The 21121-nt window shown below is 37.9% G+C and overlaps 1 protein-coding gene across 1 annotated transcript in view; it reads left to right on the top strand.

The window, feature by feature from the left end:
- The window catches only part of CDYL2 (chromodomain Y-like 2), a 62523-nt gene that overhangs the window by 23938 nt on the left and 17464 nt on the right, over positions 1–21121 (top strand). The window contains exons 3-4 of the mRNA XM_009277341.1: positions 10914–11508; positions 20629–20846. Of these exons, the coding sequence (XP_009275616.1) occupies positions 10914–11508; positions 20629–20846 (813 nt within the window). The remainder of the gene's footprint in view (positions 1–10913; positions 11509–20628; positions 20847–21121) is intronic.

Here is a 21121-nt window from a genome sequence, read left to right as displayed (position 1 = left end):
CATTGCCAGAGGAGTTTCACGGTAGCATGTGGCCGGAGCCTGCCACACAGTGTGGTATAGTCAGTCTGACTCATTGCAGACATTTGTACAAGCACAGATGTGTTAGTGCCTTTCATCCACACTGTAAGCAAATGTCCTCCTCACACAGAGTCCATTTAATTCCTCCAAAACACACTCTTATGTTAAATATCAATGAATATGCTTTTATGCCTTTGCATCTCCACATTTAGAGCACTGTCCCCACTTTTTAAATGCAGATTTCTAACTAGCTGCACTCTCAGATGATTTAAAATGATGAATAGTGACAGCTTTCATAACTGCCTTTACTACTGTCCATAAGATATAGTTTGTTCCTTCCAGGCACCGGTAGTAAGTTGGTTTTACACTGGACAGAATTCAGATCTCGGACACAAATTAAATCTGCAGTGAAAACCAATGCAATAATTGAGGCCGGAACTTGGCCTACTGACCCTGCTCATCTGAATGCTATTTCTGAGGGGATAATGATGTATTATTGCTCCTTTTTGGCAATTACTCTTTCACAGATAATTTCTTAAATTTTATGTGCCATTTTTCTGTGATGTTGCAGTGGTATCCTGGATACTTAGTTCTAAAATTCTGTGCTCCTGTCATGCCATTATAGTTGCCTAAAGCATGTTTCTTTATTCCTTTTTTCTGCTCTACCTTTCTTTTTGGCTCATTTCTGTATTCTGCCATCACATTAGCTTCATTTGTGTAACCAAGAAAATGAAGAATTCTACTGAATTCTGAAAGAAACCTTTGTGTTTCATGACTTTTCTTCTCTTATTATCTCACTACTTTACAAACTGCTACTTCAGCTTTTCACTCAAAGGATCGCCCCTCAACCGTCTATATTGTATAAAAAGTTATCTATTTTTAGTCCTTTCCTTCTAAAACCTATCCCTGCATGGTATTATTCACAAAGTTGACTGTTACTACCTTTGCTATATGGATGCTCCAAACTAGTTGCCTCCTATTCTAGTTTGGATAGAAAGCATGAAATGGATGTATGATTTATCCTTCTGACATCTCCCTTTCCCTGTCCAGCCATTAATATAACACAGACAGAGTTCTTCATTTGCCTCTCCCTCCTGTCTCAGTGATGGGGGAGAGATTACCATCGTCCTTCACGTTCAGGCCTGTAAGCTGGGAATTCTTTTTGACTTGCTGCTCTGTCAAATATGTATTCATCATTTCAAAAATACTTGCGTCTCCCTGTGTACAGCAGCTAGAAAACACATACTGTCACTGGAGATTCTTTACACACCATACCCAGAAATTGCTATTCCACATCCCGTATCTTGGAGTAACTACCTAATACATGCTCCAATTGTCCATTTGTCCTGTTTTCCAACACAGAGCCTTAATTTTTACCAAGCTATCGTTTCAATACAGGGCATGTTCCTTGAAAATATCTGCAAAGCCATTACATTGTCCTCTTTCAAAGATCACTGTAAAATTCACTTCAAAAACTTTGGTAAGGGGAGTGTGTTGTACAATGGCCACTTAGACTGACCAGTATCGCCTTGTACCCCCCACCCCCCAGTATGCTGTACCCTCCTGTTGTCTCTCATCCTCTCCCTGGTGCATCAGCTTTGCAAAGCCAGCGTGCCGCCCTCGGACAATTCTCCTCAGTTGTCACATGAAGTTGGTAAAGCCTCTGAACAGCTGAAGCTCATGCTCACATTGAAATCCTAAGTCCTCAGCACCTATGGAAACCACTGAGTGAGAAACAGCTCCCCAAAACCTAGACTCTCACTTCTTTGTGCTCAAGTTTACCACTTTGCTGTAAAAGGGCTAAGAAAATATTTTTCTACCTGCCATACAAGAACATGCGGTTTATTTTATGACAGTCGTACCAGTAGCATTTGTAAAGCAATGAGTCACTGAGTGGTAGTACAGCAGAGTAGTTCAAATATTTATTTATACTGTATTATAGCTGAACCTTTGTATTTTTTTAATGTGGAATCTTCACTTCTGGCTAAGATTTGGGATGGATGTAAAAGTGTTGAACTGAAGTCCTGGCCTCGAGTTGAATTTGAGTGAAGCCCATATGGTGGAGAAAAAGACTGAGTGAACTGTACAACAGAACACTAAAATAAGCTAGGGCTGAACAAGGTAAAGGAGAACAAACTGCAAATGAACATAAAAGAAAACAGCATTAATTTTTTTCTAGTTATTTCAGGTGCAGCTTTTATGTAAATTGCTTCCTGCATTTCTGGACTCGCTTTAATGTTGGTGAAAAGCACCTTTAGTGATAGTCATATTTTTATTTTTTAACTACTGCTTATGCATTCCCAAATCTGTTGGGAAACATGAGTATTTTCAACAAATTCCAGGCAGTTTTATTGAAAGAACTGTGATATGTTCACATAAACACTGGTTTGCTTAGAAGTCTCTTCAAGTCCTGCTCCTGTTCCTATAAACTGCTTTTAAAGTAAAAGTAAAAAACCTCATGGTTTAAATCCCAGGGATTCCTACTTTGATTTTACTTGCATCTAAGTAAATTGGGAATAACTCTGCTGACTTGTAGTACTGTAAGGGAAGCATAGGCAGAATCAGGTCCTTCCTAGGTTGTGCTGAACTCTTCTCTTCTGATAAACACACATATTTCCCATACACATACTCTCAGATGGTATAAAACTGGAGAATCCCATTGAATTCGGCAGAGAAACATTTGAGAAAGCAGTCCACAGTATTAGAAAGCTGAGAGCCATACATGTGTCCAAACCAGCCAGCTCTTTGTAGAGCTTGGCAAAATATTTTGTCTCCTTGAATTTAGATTTTTCATTCATGTTTTAGTCATCTGTGCTTGTCACAGAAATAGACTGTACAAGAACAGTTCTGCTTAAAGCAAACTTCATCCCTGTCTCAATTCTCTTAGATTAGCAGCATACACTGTGTTTTTAAATCTCACTTATGATAGTAAATAGGAACAGCATTTATTTTTTCCTTTGTTGATCTACAAACCAGGAAGATATTTGTTGTTTCTAAATTTAAAGTGTGCACTACAATGTACAAAACAAATTTAGCAGTATAGTAAAAATTACCAGCTGTACTCTACTACTGAAATAGAAGTAAGCATTTATCATCAAATTTAAATGTTCTAGATAGAATTCTAACAGACTCATTCTGAAATAAATTGCGCTAGCAAGTTTGTAGAGGGTGTGTTCAGAACTGACCTCACCTTTTAACATAAAGGACATCAAGAATTTGATATGCTCTGCGTCTTGCTTTCCTTAAGAAATATGAACACTGAAATCCAATAATGAACTGATTTATTGTACAAAAGAAAAATGGGGATTTGACAAATGAAATGCATCATTATGCTTTAAAATAAATAGAAACCCCCATGTTCTTTGGATTTCCATATACATTGTATGTGTTGATTAATGTTAGTAAGTGGAAGGGATTTAAACCATTTACGGAGGAACAGACCCAAAGAGGTCTCCCCCACGTTGCGTAACAGTTCTTTTGATGACACGGGTGCACACTTGGACTGCAAAGGAAAAAATCCTGCTCTTCCTCCATACAAAGAACATTATCAAGATTACCTTAACATACTGCTAAAGAATATCTTTATTTTTTAGTGAACTCTTCTTGCGCCTTTGAAAACTGTCTTGCTTTCCAAATGAAAACCTAAAATACTTTCCACAAAATTATTACATTCAAGAATGACCAGCTGTTTGCTGTGCAACCTATCAGCAATAACCCCGGGCAGAAATATGTTCTGTATCATGAACATATCCAATATGAAAGGGTTTTTATGATGTAATTGCCTACAATGACAGGGACTACACATGTTGACCAAGAAGTCCCATCCTGGTCCCTGTGTCATCTGTCAATTTTCCTTTTCCAGTCCTTTTCCAAGGGATAGTATCGGTCTATACAAAAATGCCCTTCTTCCAGTGCAAGATTCTTGTGTATAGTCCTGTTTGCTCCAAAAAACACAATTATTGTGGTACTTCCACCACACGTATTGTTTACACACTTACACTTAAATATCCTAACAAAAAGTGATTTAGATTACATCCTTAAATTTATAGTGGGAGAGGGAAGTGGCTTGAACAGACTGGGAGATTGAGCACTAAGTCCTGACCAGGAGAAAGCTGCAGTAAACAAAATGAGAGAAGACAAGGGCACAAAAATGGGTTCTGTTAGTAGGGTCAGCAGCGGGGACAGACGGCATCAAGGGGGGAAACACAGCCCTTGTGTGTTCCACAATGGAGATGTGGCACCAGGGCAGCTTCCAAAAGAGCTAGAAATGAACAACTGAAAGACCCGACCAGAATTTCAGTTTCAGTGAGACTGAATTTCAGAGAAAGGTGGGACTTCCAAGAAAAATGGCATAAGGTCACTAGAGATATGAGTCTGCTTGGCAGCTGTGGTTGGCTGTTTTTCTGCAGGCTGTCAGCCAGGGCTTCATTTGATCTAAACTGGTAATGAAGGCAAGCTCCTTCTGCCAGAAGACCCCTTCCACGAAGAGGAAATCACGTTGCTTGCCTAAGCATGGAGCGAGGCTTATCTTTCAGTTTCTTTAAAATACCTGGATGCCAGGGAAGGTAACTCACAGAGTATACTTATGCAGGCAAAATGCTGGGTCCAGAAGTCTTAGGAATGTGAAAACACCACTTTTAGCAGTAATTTCTAATTGCCGCATCGCTACTGTAAAATGCAACTAACTTGCAGTGCGCTCCTGGTTTTCTATATAAACCTGGACCATTGAATCCATAGCTGGAAGCCTCTACGGTGTTACTGTCTATCAGGAGAGGAAGATCAAAGTTGCAGGCTTACATACAGGGAGCAGCAGAAGTTTTTACAGCATTTATTTGGTCTGTCGTAAGTTTTCATATGTATGTGTTGGAGGACACGTATACCTAACGCAGTGGTTTGCAACCATGTGTAATATGAGGCTGATAGGCTTTTTCCAGTGAAAATGCAGAACTTTCAGGATTTCCCTAGCAAGTTTAACACCTCTTCTGATTCTGAGAAGATTGTAGAAAATTAGAAATCCATATGCTTGAAAAGAGAAAAAGGGAAGAGAACAAAAAGCAGTGTCTTCTTGACATAAACAGGGTGTTCACTGAACTTCCTGGGAAGATGTCATTTGATGTTTTGCCTGTGAATAATTCAGATCGGGGATGTCTTCCCTTTCATTTTTATGACTATCTAGCCCTTTCACTTTCATTTTGACCTTCCAGGTAACTACACAAATTTACTGCTGGGGGGGTTTCATCGCTGGCATGTTGATTGGATCTACTCTGTTTTTAAACTGTGGGTCAGATTCTGAAGAGACACCCAGCATCCATTCCTCTGTTATTTTTCTAACGTGAATACTGACTGCTTCAGAAGATATGGTGCCATATTTTTCATACATCTAGAACAAATGCTCCAATTACCAGATTTTGAGAAATTTAATACAAATACAAGAGAGACACAAGTAAGTTACAAATGCAAGCAAGCAAGAGATTTACAACTAATGAAATACATTTTTTCTTAAAGCAAAGGTAACAAAAAGGAGGAAGTTAGGGCAATAATGAGTTTTTAAAAGACAAACATGTTGAATCAGATGGCCTTTATCTCTCTCAGAAATCTTACTGCCTTTCTTTCCTTGGCACTTTCTTCAAATACCCTTCCAACACCCTGAGGCACAACATGGGACAAAGACCTCCGATGAAAAAAACACATAAAACAGTACGAGTCCTGTAACACAAGTTTTTCTAGTGTATGTCATGAAATCGGTCTGCTGCTCTGTACAGTACACTAACAGACCATCTGAGCATCACAGATTACAGTTTAAATTGTTTACATAGATATGCATGGCAAGAAGAGGAGATGACGTACTTATTTTGAAAATCACTAAGTAGATAACGCAATCTTGCAAACCTTTCTGGAAGTTAACTGATCTCCTGGAAGGTGTTTTCTGGGAACATAAGGATTTTTATTTATGCTCTGTAAATGTCCTGTGAACTGTGAGATGAGTGTGCTGTTACACCGGATTTTACAGCTGTATCTATAGAAATAATTCAATAGGAATTACCCTTTTTTAACTTAGCCTAGAATTTTTTTTTTTTATAAGTGGACAATAACACTGTGCTGTTAAATGAATGATTTTGACCCTGAATCTTCTATGAAGGAAGATGTGTGTGTGTTGTACGTTGCATATACAAACACTTGATCACAGATCATAACACTAAGTTTGAAGCTCTATACATATTTGTACTATAATTGATTAGTATTTTTTTTTATTTCACATTAAGGTTAGAATACAAAACTTTGTTTTCTGGGAACATAAGGATTTTTATTTATGCTCTGTAAATGTCCTGTGAACTGTGAGATGAGTGTGCTGTTACACCGGATTTTACAGCTGTATCTATAGAAATAATTCAATAGGAATTACCCTTTTTTAACTTAGCCTAGAATTTTTTTTTTTTATAAGTGGACAATAACACTGTGCTGTTAAATGAATGATTTTGACCCTGAATCTTCTATGAAGGAAGATGTGTGTGTGTTGTACGTTGCATATACAAACACTTGATCACAGATCATAACACTAAGTTAATGAAGCTCTACATATTTGTACTATAATTGATTAGTATTTTTTTTTATTTCACATTAAGGTTAGAATACAAAACTTTTTTAAAAGGCTTTTATTTATGACTTTCATCCTAGTTTGTCCAGCTGTGTATAGAGCTAGGTTTAAGGCTAGTTGGAAGCTAAAAAGTGTGTTCCAAATGCATTTGCACAGATGCCGTGGTCTTACTCTATTTGTTCTCTTTGAACACATTTATATGGTAACATATCAGCACCTCAATTCATCCAGAATTAGCCAAGGGGGGCAGGGAGAGAGAGAATCTAGGCAAGTAATGGTATATGTCAATTCTAGCACTCTCTTAACTGTGATACCCCTGCAAACCTTGTTTGCAGTCATTTCACTTTTATTAAATTTAACTACTTAGTTTTCCAAACCAAATATAGTGAATTCAAGGATTTGGCAAACTGTAACTACCAAGGTCACTTTTGGGAAGATGTCATTCAGTTCTCATTAAAGACAGAACTGAGGGGGAAAATGGAAAATCAGACATTGAAGCCATTGGTATTTTCTGCATATTCTCAGAACTGTGTATTGCTTATTCTAGGGAAGGAATGAAAGTATTATTTCTATTAATCACTAGCTGTCACAGAATTATTTCTCATTAAGAAAGCTCATGTGAATTTGTGTAACCTTAAGTAAATGCAGAAAGATTATTACTTTATATACTACCTGTTAAAACAAATATACATCATTACAAAAATAAAATAGTGATGTTTGTTATTACTGTGGACTGTGAATAGGAGAACGGTACAGACAGTACCAGGTGTGGGTCAAAACCTGATATTTACGCCTACACTGAAGCACTTCACTGTATGCAGTGAAGGAACACAGTGGCACTCTGAAGGGGATAAATATCAATGAAGAACTTAAAGCCCCGAGAAAGAAAAGGGACCATGTTGAGAGGTCAAGTATGTTCGCTGCTACCCTCAAATGCATACAGTAATGAACAATGAGGCAGTAATGAGGACGAGGCAGATGATACCTACTCAGAATTTTTATGCCAAGTGGGTATGATGGCTGAACCGAAAAACTAATTTTGGATCAACCCACATTTTTTCCATTTTCTCCCCAGCAAAACAATAAACTGAGAAGGGGGTTTGACCAGAAACAAAACATTTTGCCTTCAGCTTATTTTCTCCCTCTTTATTTTAGTTTTGTTAGTTAAATTGGAAGTGAAAACGTTGATAGTTTTGTTCTGAAAATGCTGTAATGAAATGCTTAGTCTTTCCCAAATATATTTGCTTTCTAAATGTTTTTTCTGAAACCATTTATTAAATTTGACCCAATTTCATAAATACTTTTATTCTCCCTTCATGATGTGTTGAACTGGTTAATCATATTCTCCATTGCCAGTATTTTGTTTCCCAGGAACAAAGACCACTCATGTTTTCTCCTTTTATCCTCTTAATTGAAATGCATAATGCCTCATCACCAAAATACTTGAGTGTTTTTCATATTAAAAAATGCTCTCCAAGAAGAGCTCTTCCCTTCACTTTTCCTCCTTGTAGCAGAGCAACAATGTGAAAATGAGAAGTCAGTATAGTTAAATTTAAAGATATGGGCATGAGTGAAAAAAAGTGAGGTGAAAAAGAGTGAGTGAAAAAGAGATGCTTTTTGTATGTGATTCTGAAAATGGCAAGGTATTTGTCCATCCCTTCTGAGGTTCTTCCTTCAGTGAGCAAGTGGGGGAATGCAACTGGTGTAATCCCTCAAAGGAAAGGCAGAAGTTACTCCGAGGTAGCATCAACCTGACACAGAATTTGTGTTCCAACTCCTGAATTAAAAAGGGAAGGGAATGCATGTGTTGTTTAGCTAGTACAGACAGAATAGCTCTAAACCAAATTCTCTACAGTAATGATAGCTGTGGTCTACTGAGTTTAGCAGCAATTTAATTTTTTCCCCAGCAATTTAATTTTTTCCCCAGGGCATATATATATATATATATGTATGTATGTATGTATGTGTGTGTGTTTTGCTCCTTGGTATAGTGAGCTGCAGTAATTAAAGTAACAAATCCACAGACAACCCACAGGCCACTACAGAGTTCCACAGTTCAATGTACCATCTTTCTGGCTAGTCCCAGATAGGAGGAAGAGAAATGTTTTAAAGCCGGGGATAATTTGGACAGCTGCTCTCTCAACAAGATCATAATAAGTCTATTATTTTGACAATTGAAAGCCACACATCCCAAATGAGGACACAAAAAAATGCCAGTTCATTTTTTTTGTGAGGACTTTTCCTCTTTTCAGACAAATGATCTCAAACTTGCCTAGACTGAGCTTCAGTTAATTGTTCTGCCACACTGAGCAATCCTGAAGGGGACTGTGCTAAATTCAGAGTAAAGATGATGCCTTGCTTTGCTTCTGCGGTGGTTCTATGCAGATATTTGATAAGACAGAGCACAGGAACAAGCTGTTTGGGATGCTGCAGTTGAGTGCCCTGGAGATGGAGGAAAGCTGTCCACTCTGACTCAGACACAGATATCTTAGCACAGTTCCCATGTAAATGAATTAAGATAGAAGTATAATGTTTAGTTGCTAATTACATTTAGACTCCTTTGGGGAACCCACCAAGATTTCTATAAATGTACAGTTCCAGCCAGCGAACAGACAGAATTAATCCATTGGTTTGGTCTAACAGGGGACCTAAAAAGAACAATTACTTACACTGCTGTGATTGCCCTTCTTCAAGGTTAAATTCTCCATACAGATTCCACTGTTGTTCTTCACATGAGATGATTTTTCTTTGAAGAGCAATGAAAACTATTACATTAGCTAGCCACTTATTTATTTTTCTAAATTAAAAATTTGGTTAACGATAATGATTTTTTTTCATTAGTGGCATATTTATCCCTCATAAGCCACATTTTTAAAAAATAAAAAAATAAAAGAATCAGAAAATAAAACTTGGGAGAGACTTCAAAAGGTTTTCACATCATAACCCGATTTTCTAGCAGTGACTTTTCATGGCAGATGTTCGTTCTAAAAACCCTCCAGACTTTCCCAACGTTACCTATTCTAATGCTTAATTCTTACTATAATTACAACATTTTTCCTAATGACTTGATCTAAATTTCTCTTGACGCAATTTAAACCCATGACTTGCTGCCCACTGATTGTGCTTGGGTTTTCATATGCACTCTCCCCCTAGTTGAGATCTTGCCAGTGCTGAGATAGCACGAAGATTTCTTCAGTTGTACAGCCCATTTACTACAACAGCATGATACTGTTAATTCACATTCAGCTTGCAGTCCCAATATAGTTCCTTATCCCTTGGTGCAGAAATGTTCCTTAAGTTTATGGAACTGACATTCTCTAGCATAGGTTTATGAAATTCATTACTTCTACGTAAGAATCCTGCCTTTATGCCTTTCATTTGCCTTTTTTTTTTAATTGGTGCACTCACAAATTTTGTGTATTTACTCAAATATTGCATTCATAAAAAATACAAATTTTTATGTTGGAAGCAGCAAAGTGGATGTACACTACTGCAAATATATCTTTGGTGTAAAATATTGTAATTTGTTATAATCAGTTCTCTGTTCAAGACAGTTTCAAGACATGAAGTATGGGGATGTTTATAGGGATATAATGCATGTGTGGATTCAGGAGAATGATCAGTAACTGGCAATATAGCAAAATACGCTTTATTTAGCTCTTTCAAACAAGAGGTAGCTGAGGAATGTAACAATAATCGTCTCATTTTACAGCCAGATTTTCAAAGAAATCATGCTTTCATTAATGATATTCAGGCTCTCTCTTGTTTCTTCACATTGTGGCTATTGCAGGTTCCCAGATCAGGTTTGATCAGGTGTTTATGTCTCTTCTTAATGTTTTCAGAAGGGGAAATGGCCTTGCTGTCAAAATACCACTGGGGCTACTGCACTCCTCTCCTGTATTGCCAGGTCTGTTCATGGGAATTCTTTGTCGAACAGAAACATGTAACACTGATTCCTAAACGTTACGTCAAGCGGTTTATACACACACCAAATAGGTTCTCATCAGCAGTCAGCATGGTCTATATAGGATCCAATGGGAATATAGTGTTGGACTGCATCCTGTGAAAATAAGGTAGATTTAAATCTGTAAAATAGGTTGCTACATTTTGGCTAGCCTGGGTGGCTTTCCGTGTCAGAGTCAGTTCATGTTTTAGGCACTGCATTTTAGGAGAATCTCATGAATACTAAGGTGCCTTTACAATGTCAAGGAGGCCTTCCTAGCTCTAAATTAAGAACATCGTTTTCATGACCAAACTATTTTTCTTTCTAATATGATACTTTTTTTTGTTTCTCTTTTAGGTGGAGAGGATTGTAGACAAAAGGAAGAACAAGAAGGGCAAGTGGGAATATCTCATCAGATGGAAAGGCTACGGAAGCAATGAAGACACCTGGGAGCCTGAACATCACCTACTACATTGTGAGGAATTTATTGATGAATTCAATGGACTACATGTTACTAGAGAAAAGCGATCAAGACATGGGAAACAGGCCAGCGCTCCAAAATTTTTACGGGAAAGCCGAGGGTCTTCTGTTGAGAAAATATCACACAGACCTTCTGAATCTGGGAAGTCTAAAGGGTCAACACACAAAAGGAAGAGAATTAATCCATCTCTTCAAAAACAGAAAAGAGGATACACAGTAAAGCCAGCATCTGCTAATGACAGGGCTGCTAAAACTGTGACTTACCGAACTACTCCCAGCGGTTTACAGATCATGCCACTGAAAAAGCCACATAATGGTCTGCAGAATGGAGATGGCAGTCATGAAAAAGATTCCAGACATTTTGGGAATGGCTCACAACAGCAAAATACGGATTTAAATGATCATGAAGGAGAACAAAATTTGCCCAGCGTGTTGGAAGTTAGTAATGATTCACCTGTTGTGAATGGAATTGGTATGTGATTTAAACTACAGTCTTTTGAGGCCGGGGGGGGGGGGGTGGTAATTGCAGCACCTGCAAACAAAGAGTCCACTCGTGGAGAAATCATTGTCATGCTATACAAGCGATATGGTGAGAAGCTCTTTCCCCATATATTATACCATTTTTTAATCAGTCGGCTTCTCTCCTTCCATTTCCTATGGAGTGACATGAAGCAATGTGGGCTTTGTTACATGCCTTTGCAGTGTAAAGTTCTTGTGGGGAAATGATGACAAGGCATGGAGTAGGAATGACAACGGAGGTATGTATAATACTGCAACTTTGGTTTTGTGTATCACCAAGTAACAAATCACTTCTCAGTTATGTGTGCACAGACCCAGTGGTCTAGAAAGATCAGGATTATTTTAGAAACAGAATCAATACCACTTTTGCTGAGGTATCTTGGTAAGTATGGCTGAATAACATTCGAGTTCCTCAGTATTACTGCTCATCATATTCAGGAGTACTCAGAACTGCCAGGTCCTTGTCTCTGACAGTGACTGGATACATCAGAATTTGAAAGACATACTTTATGGGAAGGTACAAACAGCCTTGAAGTGAACGAGAAGAAATAGGAGAAATCTCTTTCTAATCCTCATAGTTACTGACTGGCTTAGTTCTCAAAGAATAAAGGTTTATGTTCTCTATAAATACTATGCAGTTTAATGCAACTAAGTAGCTTCTCATTACCTATGTGTCCAATCTTTTTTTTTTTTTTAATTCTACCAAACCTAAAGCCTCAATGGTGCTTTGTCACAGTAATTTCCAGGAGCTAACAATGAGATGCACATTTTATTTGATCAGGTTTTTGGTTTGGGGGTTTTGTTTGGGCTTTTTTTGACCTTTACTTTCATTGAATAAGCTCTTGTCCTTATATGAAAGGATAAAGAGGAAGACATCCTGTCAATCTGTAGGCAGCCCCAGCCTTTTTAGCCTTCCTACCACGTGGAAGTCTTTCCAGATTCCTGGTAGTTTTCAGTATCCTCTTGTGCCTTTGGTGTGTGGGGGTTTTTTTAATACCTTTTAAAAACAGCAGGAGCTGTTCCAAATGATTTCCTACTGCTTACTGACATAGTGGCGATACAACCTTTTGAGAATTATTTTTTCTGCTGTTACACACTGCGTAAAGGTTTTCATTGAGTGATACACAGTTGCTCTTAGGGTTTTTTTCTTTGCTGGTTACAGTTAATTTAGAACACAGCTATATGTATGATTCTTTTCATTATGCATTTAATCTGCTTTACTGTTGCCAATTCACCCTTTTCTTATGACTCAGTGAAGCTCTTCAAATTCTTTCCTAGTTTTTACTCTACTTATTTTGTATTCCCTTCAAATTTTCCTCTCATACTTCTCTTCCCAGTTCATTAATACGTACATTAAATAAACTAATCCTTGTGCAGGTCCTTGGGGCAGCCAACTACTAATCATTTGAGATGATGAAGAGTAACCATTTGTTCCAATTATTTATTTTTATTAGCCACTTTCCGTAGCCCATGATAGCACTCATTTCCTTAACAGCTTCTTGTGAATTTCCCTGCCAAAAACTTTTCAAAAGTCAACATAAATTATATCACCCCGCTTTCCATTTTCCACCCTACTGGCAACCTAGCAAATGCTACTCGATTTGGGATGTAGAACTGTCCTTGCCTAGTCTTACTGGTTACATCCTGTAACTGCTGGGATCTTTCAATCCAGGCATCAAATATCTTGTTAAAGACTCCCAAACCAGCAAAATGTGTGGGCAGCTTTAAATGCGTAAGTAGCCCAGATGATGTCAATGACACTTAAAATTGAGAGTGCAGGCTTTTGTATTTTGATGAGTTTGAGCTCATCTAAGACTGTTTAAAAAGTTACCTGCTTCTTTAAAAAGACTTGCATATCTAATTACAGTTGCATATAAAGTTATTTTTCTTTGCTTTTTTACTGTTTCTAATGAAGTTTTTTTAATCATTTGTTTTATGTTATTCATTGGGGAAGTTCTGATACTAAATGCATCTTTAAAATGCATTAATTCCTATATTTTAGAGTCTTTTTTTTTTAACGAAGAACTAAAGGGCCACAAAGAACTGTAAGGTCAAATGAGCCTTTCATTTGTCCCCACAAGAGCTAGTGAATGGCATCCACCAGCCCCCGTTTGAATAATCCCTGTAAGAGAGCTCTATTTCAGTAGAAAGCTGCTTTGCCTAAGCAGCCAGGTGTTCTGCCATGTACAGAGGGCTCCTGGCCTAACATATGCAGCTCCCTTAAAACATTTCTTTATGAGGGTTTTTGCATTCTCCAAATCCATCACGTCTGTTTTGTAATTTGCTGTCCTTTCTCCCTTGCATTCTGACCTCCCTGTAGGCAAAAGCAAGAGATCTTTCAATCTCTACCTGGTTCTCGTCTGAAAAACCCATACTCAGCAGCACTCCCAAGGTCAGAAATCCCTCCAGTCTTGCTTTGTGATACCCAGCACATGCATAGTGGAGAAAACTACAAAGAGGAGAGATGAGACTACCAAAGTAAGAGCAGACAGAAACTGGTGAAGAAGGGTCAAAATAAAAGTACTAGCTTTTTTTCTAATATTGCCCTACAAGCTTGAGAGAAGTCACATTTCCTGATACAGGATTTTGCATCATTTGAAATGTCAAATTGAAGAAACTTGCACTACTCTTCAACAACTCCAACACTTTACTGAACTCCCTCAGCATTCACACTCACAGGGAAGTAGCACAGAAGATGCCAGTGTGATTCTGCCATGTGTCCTGTTAGTATCACAAACTCATTTTAAACAGGATAAATGTCCACTAAAACTGGTTTGAAATTTTACAAATTACAAATGAAGAAAGTTTCAGAGAAAAATGCCAATTTGTTGAATAACAGAAGTTTTGTTCCAGACATCTTGGGTTTCAAAACTTTCTCCAAATCTGAGCCAAGGTCCCAAGGCTTTGTCCCTTGAGACCAGGAGCAATGTGGCAGTCTGCTTGGCAGGACTCCCACGTTTAGCTTTGAGGCAGCCAGCTATGCCAGAGGTTTCAGGCAGTCTGCCACAGAGTCTGGAAGTCGAAAGCCCGGCATGCCCCATCAACGCTCGCAGGGCTCCCAGGCACTATGTGTAGAACAAAGAGGGAGCCTGGAGGACCTGGGTTTGGCTCCCAGAAGCTGTGGTTCCCGGGCAGCCCCGTGCAGAATCTGATGAAACAGGCATTTGTGTCAGTTTTGAGATTGCCTGTATGAAGCCCAAATGAATGTCAGACTCATTTCACAGCTAAGTGTAAGACTGCACAGAAAATGTATATAGAAATTTTAAGTTGATCTTGAAATGAAGCCTAGATTTGGAAAACTCAAATATTCCCCACGATTTGAAAACCCAGCTGTAGGCCCAGCTCTGCTACTAGTGTTGGCCTATGGTTGAAGGCCTCCAAAACCCATCAACTTGAACCAGTATTCTTTCATATTATAATAATGTTTAACTACAAGTGTATTGAACCAAGCAATATAATTAGTAATTTATAAACTACAGCTACTCAAAAAATATCCATATTTTGTTTGTCTGTGGTATGCCAGTTCTGTTGAAAGAAATAATAGCTATTTAAAAACTAGTTTTTGATGACTCCTTGAACGGACTTCCACCAGTCTGTGTTTGGTTTTGTGTATGCATCCACTTGGGTACAAGTGTTTCCCGCTCAACCTATAGATAAAACTCTCACCAGTAAGCTATTTGCCCCAGAAAGATGACTGTGTACCTACAGGTGTATGCACAAAATCATGTGCATATGCATATGCACTCTAGTGGAGGCCTGGAACCTTGCTGAAGTTGGGACAGACCCTTCTTACCAAAACCTCTCTTCTACCTTCTACACATCCTGTCATAAGGAGAGTAGAGTCATTTTTACTGACAGTTATATAAGGGTCTGCAAATTGGAAAATATTGAAAAACTCTGCAAGAAAACATCCACTGATGCTCCCAGGAGCTAACAATACCGTTATTTCTGATGGTATTTGTTGTCTTCTGTTATCACATTTCTGTTTCTCTCCAGATACTGTAATTGAGAGTGATTGTTTTGTCAAGTTTCTTGACAGCACCAAAAAACATCCCCTTCTAATTTTCTTTTTCCCTTTTCTACACCACTCTATTTCTGTACCATCTGCTGAAGAATTTTTGCTTGTCATGTATCACTAACCACTGTTTTTCTCCATTAGGAAAATCTTTGTAGTCTTATGGTGCCCTTAATTTAAATACTCTCTATGAACCTAGTCACTGCTTCCTCTTGTTTTTTTAGCTTGTTCTGTTTTATTTATTCTGGAGCAATACTGGCAGTAAAAGACAACCCAAATATGCTTGCTTTCTCAATTTGGATAAAAACTCATTGCTTTTAGATATCTTACAGATGCTCCCTTAGCTGGAGAAGTCTGAAATTATTAGTAAATTATCAACAGAACACTGCTTTTAAGTATGTACAGTATTAACCATTACCCACAAGAAAGACAGAAAGGAGACAGAGAAAGGCTATTTGGAATACTGAGGAATGCCAAGCTGTTTTACCAGCGAGAGTAAGGGAGCATGGTTTATTTCACCTAGAAAAATTAAAGCCCTAGCTCCATGATCCTTTCCATTCAGCATAAATGCATGCTGCTAACAAAAGAAACAGTCCAGCCCTCCATCCCATGATACCCTGATCATTATTCCCATCCCTTTCCCTGCACTAGTTTTAGTACTCTGGAGGCTACAAGGTGAACCTGATCTGTTTGAAAATTAACCACAGTTTTGCAGGGTGAGCTTCCAGCCAGAACAGTTCATCAGCTCAGTTCACAGTATGGCTACCCACCTGCACGCTAGTACCTGCACAAGGATCACTACATAGCGTGGTGGCACAGAGACTGCTCCATTAAACTGACTGTGATGAAACACTAAGAAAAGATATATCTGAAAATAACAGTAGCTTGAGGTGTCCTCTTCTAGTGAGTAGAAGCAGTGGAAGGCGATGGGGAGATCCGAGTCCTCTAAAGCATTGAGTGATCTGAGGCTCATTGCGATCTTTTCTCTCTTTCCTCTCCTACTCTTTGACTGCCTCATCTTTTTAGACTATAAATTTCTAATGTGTTTTCTGCAATGCCTAGTATAATGGAGCCCCAGTCTCAGGCTCAATCTGGAGTCTTTAGGCACTTTCTAGTACCAACAGCAGCAGCAGTAACATCGTTAGGTGTTGTCCCCTTTGACAGTAGTGGACTACTAGAGAAGATACAGGGACAGGCAACTAAAATGAAGAGGATTACAAGTACACAAGAGGCTTCAGTTAGGAGAGGGGGAGGCTGAGGGTGAATATGATCAAAGTTTACAAAATCATCAAGGCCTCAGATAAAGTAAATGCAGAACTGTTGTTCACTAAATCCCTCAATAACAGAACTAGGAACCACTCACTGAAACTGGTAGAATATCAGATAAAAGCACAGATGAAAGAAAATTCTTCTCTGTGTAGTGGCTACACAACTTCTCAAACTCATACCACAGGAGGCTGTGGAGACAGACAGCATCAACAGGCTCAAAAGGGGATTGGAGAAATCCATGAAAACGTCCACGAGCAAATACTGAAGGAAACAGAAAGGATGAATCCTCTCATATTGCTATACGTTAGGGATGATACTAGGGGAGAGGACTGCAGAAAGTGGCCAAGCTTGCGTTTTTTCCTTAAATAACATCCTTTACTGCCATTCTTGGAGAGGGATTACTAGATGCACCAGTGGTCTTGGGAATATCTGAAGTTCCCTTAAAAAATACTGAAACTTCTTCTAAACATCAGTGTGGTTTTAGGTATTCCACAAGTTCTGCTGCTGATTAAAAACAAGGTAATAATTAGAATAAACTCCCACTAAAGGAAGGAATCTTTTCTCCTGTTCTGTTTTCTTTTTGTACTTAGACTGAGCATCAAATACTCATTACTAAGCCAGTAAACCACATTTAGAGGTACCTAAAGCTTCCTTAGTTAATTTGTGACATCCTTAATTTGTTTCACATGCAGTATAGATTGCTTTGAGAATGCCCCTTTTTCCCTATGTCACAGTCATTTTTCATTGTGACATATTAAGGTACTGTTACCCTTGTGTGCGTTAAGCAGGTGCTAACTACTAACCCTCATGCAGCAACAATCTGGATGCTTTAGTGGCTCCAGAGCAAACCTTCAGTAGCTCCATCACATCCATGCAACAGACGTGCTAAATTGGCCTGGTTTCACTTAAGTGTTGTCTTTGGATTTTGCTGGTCATTTTCTCCAGTTTACCAGATTAAGCAAGATTACAGGATACACAGTATACACTGAAACAACAATTTACTCACTATATGTTGTTCTGTTAATCATCCATTCCTGGAAATGACACTTTTTCATTTATGTTTCTCTCATATTTAGTTTAGATCTTTCTTTCCTCTGGTTAAATTTCTGTCAGCTGGTGTGCAGACAGTTAAAATATTTTTATAATATCTATAGTTTCTTACGTATTTAATTTACAAACTAAATACATTACTCAAAGAAGAATATAATAAAAAATTAAAGTAAAATTATTACTATGAGGCTTTTTGTTGAGCTGGATTATCTGTGTGAATTAATCTTCTACCATTCTCTTACCATCTGTATTTAAAATCGATGTGGCATAATCTTCAATGCTAGGTAGATAATCAGGACAGTTAGTCTGACACATTTTCCATTCAATGTTCATTTGGCCTCTGATTTTATAAGTTCTTTACACTTTTTTGAGAGATTTAACTCTTCACATCTTAGTAGTTTATTGCTGGGTCAAGCAACATAGTAAGGATTGAATAGATAAAAATGCAATATTTAAAAGTCTGCCTCAGTCAAATAATTAATTTGTTTCAGTATATTATTCCCAATGCTATTAGTTTTCCATTAGTAATTTCACAAGTTGATTTTTGTTTGTGAGAACACGTCAAAATATATGCTGTAGGAAAACCTTATGAAAAAGAAGAAACATGCCAACAGAAATTACTCATAATTTCAAAATTCAAGCACATGGTGATTTCTACACTTGTAGATAATTCTTGTCCAGAAAACAAATTTCAAATTCTGCTGGCTTCAAATGCTTTTTCTTCAAATTGATGATCTAATGTAATTTGTCAATGTTTGCATTGCACCAGTTAAATCCTCCATTCAGTATAATATAGGCGATACTTTAGATGGTATCTCTTAATTTAACAATGAAAAAGAGGTTTATGATTGACTGAAATAGTGGACTTTTTAACAAATGTGCATTTCTGTGTGTAGATATATGTGTACACACATGCACACTTTACATGATGAGGCCAAATGAAGTACCAGTTAAATACTATTAAGCACGCTATATATTTTAACGTCACATATCATAACTGCAGTGTCTATACAGGCGTTTCGCACAGTGAACAATTCCACAGGCCATTGCCAACTGAGAGGTATCAGACAGTTCAGTTACCTACATAAACATCAAGTTGAAACATAGCTAATCCAAAATGAGGGTAAGTGATTTTGGTTTAAAGAGTAATCTGTTACGAATTCACCATTCAATTCTGTTCCAACAGAGCATTTTTAATTGGATAGTGGTCATATAAACTACAAAATTTAAATCTATGTTCTAATATTCATGTCATCTGCCCTTTAAAAATTCCTGGCTATTTGATACCAGAAGCAGGAACGGGTCAGCTTTGGCAGGAGTAAAGAACGGAACAAACAAAGGTGTTTTCATTCAGCTCTTTCTTGGCCTTTCTTAAATATGGCGTATTGTGGGCTCATATATTTAAACAAAAAACAGATTTGGAAACTATTTCCATGAACAGAGTGACTTTAATCTCTGTTCCTCAACAACCTGTCTCTGCTTTACTTCTAATGACAAAAGTGTGAAACATCTGTAATTAGAAAAGGAGTATTGCATACAAATCTTGTAAAGATATTTTCAACATTCCGGTTTAGCATTGTTACCAATCATAATATATTGCCTATTACAGAGGAACTGTAAAAATAAGCAAAGTAATAGTTTACAGTTCATACACAGTGTGAGTCTGAATGAACTGTCTTTTAAAATTGACGTACTATTACTCTCATTCATTTTTAAGGAGGAACCATATCATTCTTGTCATAGTTCCCTTTTTTCCCTACTGCTGGATACCCTCCAAAATGGCATCAGCATTAACATTTTCTATGTACAAAGTTCAGTATCTTATCTGTTAGTCAAAAGTCAGTAATTACTGTTACTGTAAAATGTAATGAGCAGAAGCTTGAGATCAGCGCAAAGAGGATGGCTAACTGCTACTTCTAACGCTAACCACAAGGATACGTGGAAGAGAATGCCAGTTGTGTCAGCTTAGTAAGAACTGCCCTAACTGACTGTCACATAGAGATGTGCAACAAGTGTTTATTCAGATTGTCATTTGAAACTGATAATGACTTTTTGGTCACCATAAAAGGAAGAAAATATAACTTTGAAAGATGGGATTTGGACTAAACCTGTCATGTCAAGTTTTTTCAAAGCTGAATTAGAATTTTCCTGTGAATTCAGGAATCACCCCAAATTCATGCGGAAGACCACGATACAATTGCTTTCATAGAATCATAGAATCATTAAGGTTGGAAAAGACCTCTAAGATCATCAAGTCCAACCATCGACCCAACACCACCATGCCCACTAAACCATGTCCCTAAGCGCCTCATCTACACATCTTTTAAATACCTCCAGGGATGGGGACTCAACCACTTCCCTGGGCAGCCTGTGCCAATGTTTAACCACTCTTTCAGTAAAGACATTTTTCCTCACGTGCAATCTAAACCTCCCCTGGCGCAACTTGAGGCCATTGTCAAAGCAGAACTGAATCGTGTTAAGAGTACCAGTCCCACATGGTACAATTCACTGGATCTAGAGGTTGTCTGATCAGAGAACAAAAAGTATTGCGTGTTGGAATATAGAATAATAAGAATGGCTTGAGGCTACATTTGACTAGCCAGGCATATTTTTGATTTATCAAATTTATCACGTAGAGGCTATTGTAAATACTGAGCTATGTTTAAGCTAATAGAAAGTATCACTCCATTTCTTTGAAGGTATAGACATAATTATGCTTTGATTCTTTCCATCTGAAAGGTTCTTCTCTGGCCAATGGAAGCTTGAATCTACACAGCACTGTGAAAAGGAAACTAGATGGGGAGAAAGATTATGTCTTCGATAAGAGACTAAGATACAGCGTGCGTCAAAATGAAAGTAACTGCCGGTTCAGGGACATTGTAGTCCGGAAAGAAGATGGTTTCACACATATTTTGCTGTCGAGTCAGACTTCAGATAACAATGCACTGACCCCAGAGGTAAGCATGTAGCCATAAAAGCCAAAGCAAGCCATCCTAATGTGTGGGTTATCTTGGAAACACTGCACTTGAACTGGATTTTATGTATTTTTATCCTAATTGATTATCATAAAAAAGAAATATGGAGTTCAGATATGTCTAACTTTTTCACACTTGGGATTCCTATCAGAAAGAATGCAATGGAAATTAATTTTTAATTTACATGTCTGAAACCGAAAATTAGAAGTAAAGAAAGGAATGGCAGAATCGGTATTTCCAGCATGGCGTTGTGTGAA

This window comes from Aptenodytes forsteri, unplaced genomic scaffold, assembly GCF_000699145.1.
Source record: "Aptenodytes forsteri isolate BGI_AS27 unplaced genomic scaffold, ASM69914v1 Scaffold50, whole genome shotgun sequence".
Classification (NCBI taxonomy): Eukaryota; Metazoa; Chordata; class Aves; order Sphenisciformes; family Spheniscidae; genus Aptenodytes; species Aptenodytes forsteri.
This window is presented reverse-complemented; position numbering and strand designations above follow the sequence as displayed.